We start from the raw sequence: 15,436 nt of genomic DNA, 5'->3' as shown, positions 1-15,436 counted from the left end.
ACATATATATATACACATACATACAATTTATATATATATATATATATATATATATATATATATATATATTGGAATCTCGGAATCGGCTCCAACGATTTTCGTGAAATTTAGTTTATAGGGGGTTTCGGGGGCGTTAAATCGATCTTGCTAGGAATAATTTTTTGAAAATGTCTTTTTATTTGTGCTTTATCGATAATCGATAAACTCAAAAATATGACTCTTCCTGACATCTCTTGGCGAATAATAATACTATTTTGTTAGCAACTAATTGTTTTAACGACCAGCAGATGGCGTTATTAAGTAACACGAAGTCAATGACTGTTTGCTATACCGAGCAAAGCTTGGTCATCCAGGTACTATAATATAATATGTGTACTGTGTATTGTTACATTTGCCGACAGTAACCAGTAGCACTCTCGTATACTCTTACAAAATATATCATAAGCGTATAGTGTGGACCAAATAATACGGCTTTATATTTTAAAATAACTTTTTATTATAATTATAATTTAACAATTTCATATTTCATTTGTAAATTTTACTATGCTTTTGCTTACAAAATAATACTTCAATTTAATACTATTCGTAACGCAAAAATCACAAAACAAATATTATCCTTAATAAATAAGACAAATAAAACATTTAAATATTAAATTAAATTGAGCTAGTAAAAGCTACATTTACATTACAGTTAATCTACCTTAACTGGGTGAAAAATTCAGCTTAAGTGAATAGACACAAGTCGCAATCATTTTATCTCTTTCTTTTGAAAAAAATCATGAGCAGTGTAGGAAAACCTAGGTGTTGACTGTTGACAAAATCGACACAAATGCTTTAAATACCTTAAAAATACAACATTTATGGCCATGAACTTGAAATGTTTGTGGCTTACATTTTTTGCTTGAAGCAACAAATACAATTTGTGTATCTAATTATAATCTTAGATCAAAATGTGTAAACAATAACTAATATATTTAATTTAAAAAAAAATTAATAAAACAGCAATTTTTAATATTTTAAGATTTTACTGTTTTCACTACAATATGAATGCGTAAAAGATAAAATGTTGATACTTAAATATACTTTGGTTTATAAAAAATTAACATTATATTCTTTGATTTATACATTTTGATATACTTTGATAAAGAGGCTCAACATTCAGCGGGAAATTTTTGTATTAATAATTTTATACAAATGATGATTGTGAACCACTGTGCTGGCAACTTTATTCTTGAAAGTCTGGCAAAGATTCAGTACTTGTGCTCTACTAGACACATGGACTCCGGTAGGAGTATTAGTGTTCTGTGCATGGACTGCCAAGACGCGTGACCTTCTCTACACGTGTTAAATATACGTCGATTATACGTAATGAGACGCAAATGAAGTCTTATCAACTTACGTCACAAAATAGTGTAATTTTTCACCTGCACGAATATTTATAAATAAACTACTTCAAACTTAAGACAACCTGTTTTAGTTTTAAAAACTGTTTTTACAAAAGTCTGTTTTCTAGTCTAGGTCTATTTATATTGCAGAAGTATTAATTTCTAATATAATATTAATTTCTAATATTTTAGTATCTAATATTTTAAAATATTTAAAGGCACATTAATACTTAGTATTACAGTAGTATACTACCCATCTGAGTGTCATAGATTCAATTATAGGAACAATCTTAACCTACATAAATAAACAAAACAAAAATATTTGGTAAGATGATACTTATAATATCAGTTAAGGCACTTTGTGTCTTAAATCTTGATTGCCTTAAATAAATTATAAAATGTATAAGTATTATAAAAGTTATACAACATATTTTGTAGTCAGAACTAACCTTTAAGAACCTTTGTGCATAGCTTAGTAAATTATTCTAAAATACTAATTCATAATCACAGAACCAAGTACCTAACCTTAATAACAAAGGGCAAGTTACAAAATTATTTCTACTCCTCAATTCACAGTTGGTTTTGAGTGTTACAAGATATTATTGTTCTCATGCACATCAAGCACTCTATTTAATGAGAGTGTGTGGAAGCCTTAACCTTAGATGCTTATCAAGTTGTCATTTTTGTAAATAAGATATATTTTTTAAACATGTCTTTTAATTTATTTTATTTTTATTTAATAAACCACTCTTACGATGTGAATTTTAAATAAAGAAAAAAAAAAGAAAAAAAACCTTGTATTATGCAATCTATCCCTGATCACCTAAATCCCTGTCATTTTCATATTCTGTATATGGGAGATCGCAGACGACAGGCTTTTTGTGCGATCGAGTCTGCGATCTCCCTACAGGGTGCAATTAAACCTTCCTGCCAAATTTTGATATATTGATCCTCAACAAGTTCAGCTTTTCTTACAGCTTATCTTTCTGTATACAATTTTAGTTGTTAATTAAATACTTATTTCTTTATTAATTGACTAGAACGGGTGAGCTTACTGACCTCTTCTTTTTCTAGGTGCTTCATGTATGCTAAGAAACAAGTCCAAATGAGGCTACAAATGCTTATAAAGGGAACTCTATTTTTTGGAGGAATCAATGTGTAATTAACAAGTGCTACTGCTGGCCAGATTGAAGCCCCCACCTGGAAATACACAAAATTCTAACATTAATAATAATTCATAATATAATATATTGATTTGTGTCTACTATGTTATCATTACAACAGGTACAAAAATTTACTTAACTTTTATTAAGTATAAACAAATTTATATGGGTGATTCCACAAAAATTGGGTAACTCGCTGTCACCAGTCAGTATGTAATCTCCTTTAATTGGTCACTCAATTTCAGAGACGTAATTTAATTAGAAATTGTATAAAATTAAAAGAGTATGCTCAAAACGTCAGTTCTTTGGCCTGTCACAAACCCAAAAACGTTCAATCAAGAGACTGTACATCAGATTCTACGATTAATTTCAGAAAACTCGATATTTAATTACAATCTTTAATGTACGTAATAATGAATGTCTGGATTTTCATAATGTAAAAATAATTACAATGTATTTAAAAAAGAGACGAAACTTTGTCATATGTTTCATTCGTCAGTCCTTTGTGTAACTTTCAAATGCGAAAATTTTCACCAAAAAGCACGTATACATGGTCAAATAGCTATTAATTATGTTTTGTTCGTAATATTGTCAGCTAAGAACTGCAGCATTTCTTTGCCACTATTACAGCATGAGTGCTAGCTCGTCGGATATGACATAATCTTGAGCAGGGCCAGTCAAAAACTCAGTACTGTGGGTAAGTCGTTAATTCCTTATAAATCTTTATTTTATTTTGATTTCTATACTGTTTACTATGATTAGTAAAAACTTAATATATTGATATTAGAAAATACGAAAAGAAACATTAACTTTAATTATAACCTTAAATTTATGTCGAAATCATCAGTCCTTTGGCGTCAGTCCTTTGCCTGAAATCGTGCCAACGGACTGACATGTTGCCAGAGTACTGATGCTTTTTTAAGATCACTTTTATCACAACAATTAAGGTGTGTTAACTATTCGTTTATTTATTTATTTTAGTGTAAAATATAATGTTGTTCGTTAAATAAGAAAAGAGAAGCTGAAAAGACTTTCTTGACGAGAATCAAACTACCTCTTCAAATAAGCTGAATTAGCAAAGAAAAACAAAGATTACAAAATATACTTAAGAAAAAGAGAAAGGGCAAAGAAAAAAATGTGAAAGAAACCTCTAAAGCAAACGGTTAACTTGAAAAAATTGGTCAAGTGCATGTCAGTCTCCAGCATGAAGCCCTCGTGCCATAAAATAGCTATTTTCGTATTAGAGCTCCCCTTTAAATGTTTATTTTATTTTAATTTTATCATCTACTATGAAAGAAGAAAAAAAATAGTATTTTGTAGTCCTAGCACGGTAATCAGTGGAAATGCGAAAGTATAGACAAACTGTGGAGATATGGTGGAGATAAACTTAAGGTGTCGTTCCAAACTTTTTTCGTTCCGAAAAATTCAATTAAAATGCCACTTTATGACAGAATATAGTCCTAAAAATTCAAATAACATCTTACTTTACGACATTTATTATAGTCTGTCTTAAAGTGGCATTTTAATTGAATTTTTGTCGGTCGCGATTAGCCGCGGTAAAGATCGGAACGGCACCTTAAGTTTATGTCCACAGTTTGTCTATACTTTCGCATTTCTACTTTTCGCCGTACTAGCACTACAGGTGCCATTATTGACATTGAGTTAAAAGGACAAAAAAGTATATTCTTTGTATAGGAGACCCCTTAAATATTTATTGTTATAATTTTATTGTTTATTTCTAGAGTATATAAAATTACCTGGTTGCATTATTGACATCTACCAAAAAGGCACAAAAATCACGTTTCTTGTATGGGAGCTCTCTTAAATATTTATTTTGTTTTTTTTTTTTATTTTCGTTTTAGCTGCAACACAATTATACATCATTTGTGAAAATAAAAACTATCTAGCCATCGCTGTTCTTGAGATACAGCCTGGTGACAGACAAATAGATAGACAAATGGATGTACTGACAGACAGATGGACAAAAAACGAAAACTTTAATTTAGTTGTTTGTTGTTGTTTAGTTATTAATTATTAATGTATAGTGGTAAGTAAAAGTACTTAAAAGTAAAAAAAAATGTTTATTACAATTGTCAAAATTCTTATAAAGGTGTGATAGTGTTTTCCCTGCATTATTACAAAATATTTTTCGATATTTAACTTACTAAGAACTTGATACATTAAAATAATTAAAGTGATATAATTATAGTATATAAGCGTTTAATAAATGCCACAAATGTCATATATTTCTAATATGTTTGCGTTACATATCAGTACTGTGTCACCCTCGTCAGTCCTCTGGCAGTCAAATTCAGAAAAATCAAAATATTTTAAAAACTACTCTAAAAAATGACTGTCCCGATTTGGAACAATATATTCATTATATAACCCATCTTTTAAACCCAAAGATGTCAAAATTTACCATAAAAACTACAGTAAACAAAATATCCCTAAAAGTTATCCAATTTTTGTAGAACCACCCATATTTAGGTAGAAAACATTGAATGAATAAAAATTACCTTATATGTTGGCCAAAACTTGGTGCTAACTTCTGCTGCTGCTTCCTTGAAAGTTTTACATTCCAAAAGGCTCATAAAAAAATAGAAGCTGCACATTGCAAATGGAGTGTATGATATTGTTTCAAAAAATGTCTGAAAAAGTTTAATGTTGTTAAACCTTTAGGAAGGAAATTCTCAATTTTAAGAATTTGAAGTAGTTTTAAGGAAATAAAGGAAACATAAAATTACCTTAGCTAAGCCAGCTCTTAAGGTTGTTGCTGGCCAGGCTAAGCTTGCCAGAGTCAGCCAACTATACAGTGTTGGTGCCACATAACAGGAACCATATATACCAAATCGTATGCATCTCCACCAATCATAGCTATTTTCACTATCTAAAATAAACATTAACATGATAAATTCATGTAACTTTGTATAATATTAACAGTTTATTCATTATTGTATGTAATTTATAAATTACTTACTGAAACGTTTTCCTTCAACTGTTTGTTGAATAAAACTGGAAATTGGCCAAATACAACCATATGACACCATACCCCTTAATATGGGGTATTTATTAAAAGCAACTTTTACCGATTTGCTTAGAACACTCATGTTGAACCAAAAAAAGGGAAGCAAGAAAGCACCTTGTGTCACGACTCACATTTGATAGTTATTTTGTGGTACTAACGTATAGCTGATGAAGTGCCAAGTATGTTCATTCATACGCTAAATAAAATAATAGGTACCATAAAACACATACTATTTATAGTGGCTTTACATCTGCCTCTTAGATTTACACTATTCTTTGAAGAACTTGCATGAGCTTTGAACTTTTCGAAGTAATACATGTCGTGTTATACTTGACCTTCTCGGATTATATAATTTTAAAATTCATGGTCACCGCTTTTAAATATAGTTGTTGGCCCTTGAACGTTTAATCATACGCGTAACAAGAATATTCGTGGTGTAATTTGCTTTTTCATCTTTGAATTTCCTGGTTTTCTTAACATTCTTGACATTTAAATTGTCAAAACATGTCAAACTCAAAAACAAGAAACGAGCAGTGTTGCCAGAGCTGTATGTTCGAAAGTTACATATTGTCATGCGAAAAGTAACATATTGAGGGGAAAAGTAACATTTCGTATTACATTTAAAATAAAATGCCGGGGGGGGGGGGGGGGGGGGGTGATCCAGAATGCACGAAAACATACTATAAATAATATAGAGATGAACTGAAACAAGATCATTTTTTATTTTAGGTAGTTCAATTTTCATTCTATTTCTTTTTTTTAATATTATACTGTTGGTACTGGTTTTATGCTTTCGTAGAATCGTCAGTAAAATATACAATTTTCGTACTGTTAATACTTTACTAATTCGATATATCTCTTCTGTTGGTGTTCTCCTGTTTTTGAAATGTATTATTTTTAATAGAGAGCGTTGTGCCCTTTCTAAATTTAACATTTTCGTTTTATTAGCACCTCCCCACACAGGAATGCAGTAGACTAATATCGATACCGCCAATGCTCTGTAAATTTTATTTAGAAAATTTATTTCCAATGAACTTTTTGTTCGAGAAATTCGTTCAACTCCTGCATTACATCTGTAAACAACCTAACAGCATGCTCAGCGGGGTAGGTTAATTAGCTGAATATGACCACACCATGATCACCAAGGCACTGTAACCACTTTTGGAGTCCTATCTCAGTCTTTGATGGAAAATAATGGAGTAACTCCACAATTCACCACACAGCACGTACCTTCGGAACATTATGGAGTTTAAGAAATAAACGTCAATTACGGCAATGGAATTGAAGATGAGGATAAGTTACGGAAATAAATCAAAGCAGAACTTCACAGTTCAGTCTGTGACTCTATCAACAACACAACCACAAACTCTAAAGAATGCTAACGCATAACATATTACACAACACATAAAACTGCAAAGAAAAGGAATAGTACTCTGTTTACGTAAAATTGAATGACATTTGACAAAATGACAATAAGGTGTCAGATGTTGTCAATCGCGGCTTTGTATAGAAAATGACAAGATTTCGACAGGGAGTCAATGACCGCTACCGCCCAGTTACGCCTAGTGAACCTTAATCAGTTTCGGTCGTATCCTGTCGGCCCACCCTGCCCCGGGGCAGTTCAGATGCCGAAAACGATATATTACTTAGACTTTGACATGACTTTAGACCTGACAATATAGAAAAACGATGGTGAAAATTGTGGTAATAGAATATTGTTTTCCCGCCAATATACACGACACTGGCCATGCTTAAATAGCCGAATTGCCATATTAAGAAAAAAAAATAGTCTAACATTGCTTGACAGTTGACACTCGCTTGAACTACGAAGTAGAAGAAGATTTGCTGTAAACTTCTTGAAATTTGTTTTTTAAAGAGGCTAGTTTTCGAATTTGAGCTATTTATTTAAAAAATACTATATAATTACTTACTAATTTAATAAAACACCTAGGTATTTATAATTAGTAGCACAAATGGGTCTTCAATAAGTGCTGACTAAGATGTAAGAATTCGACTTGGCAAGAAAAATGGGCAGCAATTCGCTTTTATTTTCTATCAACAATGAAGGTAAAGTGTACGCTCTTCCAACGAGTGGATCATGCTGGAGAGAGTTCATGTACCTGGGAATTGAATTCAAGACCCTATCAGCGGTTCCACATTTTTTATGGGCAGTCGGCGGGGACAGACAAATTTACCTTCATGTTCATGGATTAGAAATACCTATACGTGTCAAGGAGGAATCTTATGAAAACGAAAGGTGGCTTCCATTAGAAGGCTTCAGTGGACGTCTTCTTCCGACCGACCGCTATCATTTTTCTTCTCAAGACGGAACTATTGACCGATCAATTGATCGAATACGGTTACCGTCGATGGCATGGCAATGGGAAGGTGATTGGCAGCTCGAATTGACTTTAGATGGCGAGCCTCTCGATCATGACGGTTGGAGCTACGCCGTCGACTTCCCGGCACAATTCGGTCCAGTGAAACAATGGAAATCTTGTGTTCGCCGCAGGAAATGGATTCGTTACCGAAAGTTTAGTGCCATGAATTCATGGTGCGCAATCGCTCCGCTTCACAAGGACCCGACCCAGGAACCCTTCATAGATGTTAGTATAGGAGGAAACCAAATTCCATATGCCTCTGCTGGTACACTGTCCGTGTGGGCCATCACAGCGCAAGGTAGAGTGATGTTTCGAGCTGGAGTAAGTGCCACAGCACCTGAAGGGTTGAAATGGATCAATGTGAGTATTCCTCCTAATTGTGACATTAAACAAATTTCTGTTGGGCCGACTGGATTGGTGTGGGCTTTGCTTTGGACCGGAAGAGCTATAGTGAGGAAAGGCATTACAAAAGATAATTTATCTGGTGAAGCATGGTTAGAAGTAAAATCTCCAGCAGAAACAAAGCTCTCTGGTTTATCTGTGGGATATAATGTTGTATGGGCTGTAAGTTCCGACACCAAAGTTTGGTTCAGAAAAGGTATCGATGGAAACATGGCAGGCAATACAGAAGCGGCTGCCATGGGAAGTGGATGGTTGGAGATTAATGGGAACATGACACACATCTCTGTCGGTATCAATGATCAAGTATTTGCTATTGGTGACTCTAGCAAAAGTATTTATTGGAGAAGTGGTATAACAGCTTCAGAGTTGACTGGCAAGAGGTGGAGAATAATACAAGCTAATATGCAACTCAGTAGGACATCTAGTTCAGCTAGTCTTATATCCACAGCGTCAAACCCAAAACATGGAAGCTTGAGTCTTTTAAATGAAAATGTGGTTGAGCTTAAAACTGGACTTCATTTAAGAAATTCTTGGGAAGAATCACATTCTGCCCCCATAGAAAATACTTTACCTCTTAAGCCTTCAAAAGAAGTTAAACCCAAAAAAACAATGAATGTAGAAACCATAGACCTAACTGGGAAGAGTTATGAAACTACTCTGAAGAATCCAAGAGCCTGGAGTCCTGTGAGAAGTGTTGGCTCAGTGGTTGGAATGGAAGCTCAACCAGATAGTGACAGTAGTGTGTTTGATGTTGACTCTGGAATGTTCTTTGATGAAGAAGTAAGTCAGGCGGCGTGGGGATCCTGTGACACTACTTGGGCTTTTGTTAATGCTGGTGCATGTGCTATTGATTGCCTCCAAGTTCCCCATTGGTTTTCTGATTCCCACAGCGCTTACAACAGTGACATGTCTGCGAAATGGCGTTTAGAAATATTGGAATCTCTCAAGCATCGGTACAACCAGGAGTTAGATACTAATATGTACCAATTGGCAATCGAAGAAAAGGGATGGACTCGTAGTTGTGAGGCGAGAATGGTGAATGAGAGTAATACAAGTGAAGACTGCATCCTATCTCTCTATTGGCATGCTTCAGAAAATACTGGAACATTATCAGTTTTTCAGCCTGATGGTACTATCAAGTTTATTATTAATTTAGGAGAAGTAACTAGTGTGACTTCTTCCTCGGAACCTGGCAGCCCGAGATTAAGCTTTACTATACCCCAACACAATAAAAATACAATTAAAATACAATTCATATCCGAAATGGAACAGGAGGAATGGTTGAATATCATTGTTGACATAATTTCACAGATAAATAATTTGTCCGGAAAGCCATCACCTAATTCTGTATGGGCTGTTTCCTCTTCAGGTGATATTCTTAACTGGGATCCTACACCAGCTAAGATGATTGCAGAAAAAAATGGCATATACACAAAAGAATTCCAAGTATTTGGCAAAGACATTGTCAATGGATTCACTATCAATCTAAACAACAACTTCACTCCTGGTAGCATGTTAAAAATGTCTGGCTGCTTATATGACGAAATTAAGCGCTTCCATATAAATCTTCAAGGCCCAGAAGTACAGAAACAAAGGCACAAAATTGAAACTGAAATTACAGAGATTCCTTTTCATTTTAACGTAAGGTTTGACGAGTGTATTGTCGTTTGTAATAGCAAAAAGTCTGGTCAGTGGAGTGTGGAGGAGCGACACGAGCTGCCGCTCAAACCTGGACAAGAATTTTCCGTGAAAATTGTTTGCGATAATGAAGGCTACATAGTCTACGTAAACGATTCAAAGTTCTGCTATTTCAAACATCGACTGAGTCCAGAAAGTGTAACTTCAGCACAAGTACTGGGACCGCTGAGGCTGTTTAATTTGGAGTACACTTCTAATAGTGTTATCATCGGCCCCGACGAAATGATTTGGCGATTGATGGGGGGCTATCTGCGTAAGGTCGAAAGTTGCGAAAATGGCATCGTTTGGGGAGTATCACATGATCATCGAGCGTGGGTCTACACAGGTGGATGGGGTGGAGGAGCATTAAAAGGTGATTAATAGTTTGGTCAACAGTGGGTTGACTCGCAATTTCCTTTCGACTTAGAATCGAAAACTTGCTGCCCATTTATCGGTCAACACTAGGCGCAGCACATATTTATAGGCTATCGCTCATTGTAGGTTGTCGAATTTGAGTCGAGTTGTGAATCAGGCACCTAACTATCGCGCTGTGTATCTGTTAGAATCTTTGACGTAAATTATTTATATAGCATGCTTTAATAATTATACAAACTCACTTTATAGGTATAAGTAGTACTGATGGGATTCACTCAATGTCTGACACACAGACCTACTGTGTTTATGAGAACCAAAGGTGGAATCCCCTGACAGGCTACACGTCTACAGGCTTACCGACGGATCGGTATATGTGGAGTGATGCAACAGGCAAGCATAAGAGGACCAGAGAACACACCAAACTCCTTAGTAGACATTGGCATTGGGTTTGTATTTTCATCATGTCATCCCTACTAGGTCAATGTCTGTCTGTCATAGTTGAATTGAAGGGTCTTAGGGCCTGTTTCACCACTTTCTGATAAGTGACAAATAGGCTATCCACCAATTAACTTGACAGATCAAGTATGGAGAATCTGTCAAAAAAGTTGTGAATAGCCTATTCGGAACTTTATCAGAAAGTGGTGAAACAGGCCCTTAGTCTTATGTGGGTGTACTAAATTTGTTTTTATATTTTTGTAGATTTCAGAGTGGATGATAGACTACAACACTCCAGGTGGAGTAGACAGTGATGGCTGGCAGTATGCGACAGACTTTCCTGCTCCTTATCACGGTAAAAAAGTTTTTACGGACTGTGTAAGACGCAGAAGATGGTATAGAAAAGCCCAAATAATTACTGAAGGTCCATGGGTTCGGGCAGGAAGCACTGCACTTTTAGATATTTCGTTATGGGTGAGTAGGAATTTTAATGTTATAAATTTTTCAACAAATTCCTAAATTATTTCATATAATTATGTACTTTGAAATATTTTAGGGAAATAATAAAGAAACCATAGTATGGGCCATTACATTGGCCGGGGATGCGATATACAGGACGGGGGTGACTGCAGCTACGCCGGCCGTAAGTATTATTATTTTTATCCGTAATTTCATTCGTAACACAATAACTTGATGTTTTGTGTGATACAAAAGCAGCAAATTCCGTACATCAACTCCAAAAATAGCCTTAATGTGACTGATTATAGGGTGTCCACTGGGAACATGTCAACAGCCCACATCCACTGGTGGCCATAAGTACATGCGACAATGTTATATGGGTAGTCGGACGTAAGGGAGAGCTTTACTATCGAGAAGGAATTACCCGGGAAAACCCCGGTGGTTCAAGCTGGAAATTGATCGAAGCCCCAAAATATCCAATAGCCTATACACACAAATCAACCATTGGAGCCAAATCGGTGACGCTAACAATGAACTCGGCTTGGGTGTTACTTTCAAATGGCCTCCTAGCCGTTCGAACAGAGGTATCAAAAGAACATCAGGAGGGAAAGCAATGGAAGTATTTGACAGGTAATTTAGAGGCTAACTCTCTCTCTCTCTCTTATAAATATTAACATGTTTAGTTTGAGTCGGACAAGAGTCACCTATTTATTTTTACAAGCTTGACGCTCCAGCTGTGCCTGGCAAAACTTGACCTGAAATAGCTAAAAAAATCGCTGTCGTTGATCATTTCATGTTTAACGTATACTATCTTGCATTTCACTCTATTGTCAGTAGTCAGTACGCAAACAGCCTAAAAAATAATTTTGAGAGAGTTAAAAATGACCTAATTTTATATTATAAAACAAGGTTCAATACATAAACAATGTTCTAGGGTTGCTGAGGATTCCTCTTCCTCTTCCTCATAATGAGGAAGTTCCGCAATAATTTGGGTTCCTCAACCGTTACCGCATCCTCATAAATAAAAATACAAAAATCCTCTTCCGCTATCGCTTCCTCAAAATTTAGGAGGAATTTATGAGGAATTTCACTGCGCATGCGCGTCGCGTATCCAATCATGGCAACGCACACGCCAGAGCGCGATGCCGGACCGAATGGGCGCTGCTGTTCCGTATGGGCGCTGCTGTTCCTTGTTCCTTTTCTCTCTCGCCACCCGCGCTGTTACTTGCTTGTTTGTTTTAATTTTATTGACATAATATAGTAAGCGTTGTTTTGTTTACGCGTGTACGCACTACGCAGCTACGTACGCAGTGCGAATAATCTAATAATTTGATTTCTATCGAAAACCGAAATGATACCGAAGTGTAGTGCTATATCAGGGGTTCCCAGACTTTTTGTCCACTGCCCACTTTGAGAACAAAATTTGTTTTAGTGCCCCCGTTGTTTCACCTACTTTCTTTTCCTAATTTAAATTAAGGGGCTTTTGCCCCTTAATTTGTCGGTAATATTAGCCCCCATAGCCTCTACAATACGCCGCCATTTTTTCTGAGTCCCACACTGCCCCCCTTTTAGATCTTCAGCGCCCACAAGGGGGCGTAATCACCCACATTGGGAAACGCTGTACTATATGGACGTACTTCCTCTTCCGCTTCCTCATCCGCATCCTCTTCCTCAAAAAAATATCCTCTTCCTCATCCGCATCCTCTAAATTTGCGCGTGACAATTCCTCTTCCTCCTCCTCTTCCTTATAATCACTTCCTCAACAACCCTACAATGTTCACATAAAGTTATCCTACTTTCTGTTTTAGACTGCGAGAGCCTGAAGCAGGTGTCGGCGATGGGCGGGTGCGTGTGGGCGGTGCGTGCGGACGGCGCGCTGCTGCGGCGACTCGGCGTGTCTGCGGCGCGCCCGCACGGCGTTGCCTGGCAACCGGTGCTCGCCGCTGCGCTCGCACACGTCACGTCCAGGGCCTGCTCCTAAACTGTAGTATTACTGGCCAGTATAGTTTAACACTACTGTGGCTCTACCATGAGTTGCTATCGAAAAAGTATACGATTTTACCGTACCCGATAGCGAGCAAACGTGCGTCGATATAGTTTTCAATAAAAACCGTACCATGAGTCATATAAACTCGCTAGCGACGACACGATTGTTTATGTAGTTTTCGTGTGTTTATATAGTACAAAAATCGTAATGTAGCTAACTTCATAATTGATTTTGCTCTCTCTTTCTAGCTCGAGTAAAAGACAAAGACGGCATATGGCCTTAAAAACCCTACCAATTTAAGACAGCGACTTGTTATTAGTAAATGTAAGAAACATATATATTTGTAAGCTTGTATGCATTATAGAAGGAGGAGAAGAGAGATTACATAGTGGTATGATACGTAGTATCCCTTAGTAGTCTGTGAGTGTATGTAAATAACGTTGATTATTGACATTGTTCGATAAATTTTGGAAACAAAATTTGAACTTTTAAAGATAAGTTACAAACTTGTGAACCATAAATTATTGTATTAAAATAAAGAATGGCTATTTCTTGTAAACTATATTTTACAAATACTTACAAGTGCCACTTGCTCAAGTGTACTCGAAAACCATAAAACAATCTTACCTTTTTTGTCTGGGTTCATATTATTTTTTGTGTGATGATAATTTTACCTACATAAACACTTCCTTGCTATTCTAGTTCGATAAAAGACGTGAACGAAAATACATAATATTATTAAAATGAATACCAGTGCTACACAATTTCAATTAATGGTGGAATAGATGGAAAAGTAAGTGTGATATTCATTTAATTTTCTATATTTTAAACTTATTTAATAAAATTATTATCACTCAAATGTTCAAGTAGATGTGGGTTGTCCAAGACACTTTCATACACTAGCTTGAAATCGTCCTTGTTCACGTGGTTCGTCTTGTCGTGAAGCCAACGCTAACATATTCCACGCTAAATATATGCTTTACCGGACATATTTATACACTGTATTAATCGCAAATTACTAAACATTCTTTTGTATGAAACTTTTCACAACATTTTCACCCTACAAAAGGCTAGTGAGTTACTTTACTACTGTAGTAACGGTATTTTACGATATCACCTGTCAAATTGTTTACTCATGGTACCGATTCACATGAGAAACTGCTTAAAACAATAGTCGCTAGCGAGTTTTTATTCGATGCGTATTTATTGTATACTCATGGTAGCGATTTTAGTTCCACAAGTGACCGCTAGAGGCGCTGTAAAATTTTCCGTACTAAAAATTTACGTGAGACGGTATCGAGTATCGTTAAATACTATAGCTTTAAACTTATGGTAGAGCTACTGGTCGGCAAGTTATACTGGAGTCTTAAGCACTCAAGAGTTTTTATACATAACTTTAATTTAATGAAGATTTGACATAGACCTCATAAACTTCAAACTCTTTATATAATTAAAGTCGGGTAATGATTTTTATTTAGATTAAAAAGCTAATATTATGGCGTCGAAGCTCTACTGGATAAATCTAATTTTAGAGTGATAACACTATAATTATTATAATCTTTGCAGTTTGATCGATAGCAAAACAGGTGCATGTTATAAAGATGCCAAAAAATGTCAGCAGCAGAGGCTAGAAATAAATAATTTGAACAGACCAAATAAAAAATATACCTCCTCAAAAGTCAGAGAGCTAATGCTAAGACCGTAAAAGAAAAGAGGAATAAGGAATCTTATAATGTCTATTGCAAAGTATTAACTATTAAAGATGCTCATCTTTCGTTAAGTCTTATTTATTTTTAGATGTTTTAAGTAAGTATATTTAAATGTCCTTAGAAAATAGGAAAAATATGATTTTAAAAGATATATCTTTTGAATTATATAAAACTAATTCATTGCTGAAGTTGCGAAACCAGCGGGCGGGAGCGGCGCGGCGCGTGACAAATTCAATGTATAGACTTATATTGACAGGCCCCGAAAACTCGACATACTAGACACTATCCATATAAATTAGTTGCGTTGTAAGGCGCCGCGCCGCTTCCGCCTCGCTGCCCGCTGTTTACGAGACTTCAGCCTAAAATTTTAAGATCTTCCTTTCCTCTCTTTAAATGATATTTGATCTAAGTTTTGATAATAATAATAATTGTGAT

General features: G+C 35.5%; 2 protein-coding genes across 4 annotated transcripts; one reads left to right on the top strand and one right to left on the bottom strand.

Annotated features, from left to right (window-relative positions):
• Positions 1-2,283: 2,283 nt before the first annotated feature.
• LOC121732003 (mpv17-like protein) lies at positions 2,284-6,064 on the bottom strand. Of its 3 annotated transcripts, XM_042121738.1 has the most exons (5): positions 5,825-6,064; positions 5,529-5,740; positions 5,296-5,450; positions 5,068-5,199; positions 2,284-2,585 (listed from the first exon to the last, which is right to left on the bottom strand). In XM_042121738.1, exons 2-5 carry the CDS (start codon positions 5,656-5,658, stop codon positions 2,403-2,405), a joined length of 600 nt encoding a protein of 199 aa, XP_041977672.1. In that variant the 5' UTR covers positions 5,659-5,740; positions 5,825-6,064; the 3' UTR covers positions 2,284-2,402. The 3 variants fall into 3 exon arrangements, with proteins under 3 accessions (XP_041977672.1, XP_041977671.1, XP_041977673.1); XM_042121737.1 differs by having other exon boundaries at positions 5,529-6,064; XM_042121739.1 differs by having other exon boundaries at positions 5,296-5,438; positions 5,529-6,060.
• Positions 6,065-7,442: 1,378 nt separating this feature from the next.
• Positions 7,443-15,113, top strand: LOC121732000 (tectonin beta-propeller repeat-containing protein). The gene is made up of 7 exons (XM_042121733.1): positions 7,443-10,409; positions 10,661-10,857; positions 11,111-11,320; positions 11,403-11,489; positions 11,614-11,935; positions 13,114-13,318; positions 14,631-15,113. The coding sequence occupies exons 1-6, from the start codon at positions 7,604-7,606 to the stop codon at positions 13,284-13,286; spliced, it is 3,795 nt and encodes a 1,264-aa protein (XP_041977667.1). The 5' UTR covers positions 7,443-7,603; the 3' UTR covers positions 13,287-13,318; positions 14,631-15,113.
• Positions 15,114-15,436: the final 323 nt, after the last annotated feature.

The sequence above is a fragment of the Aricia agestis genome, chromosome 11 (genome assembly GCF_905147365.1).
Source record: "Aricia agestis chromosome 11, ilAriAges1.1, whole genome shotgun sequence".
Taxonomy (NCBI): Eukaryota; Metazoa; Arthropoda; class Insecta; order Lepidoptera; family Lycaenidae; genus Aricia; species Aricia agestis.
The sequence above is the reverse complement of the archived record's forward strand: the minus strand, read 5'-3'. Positions and strand labels throughout refer to the sequence as shown.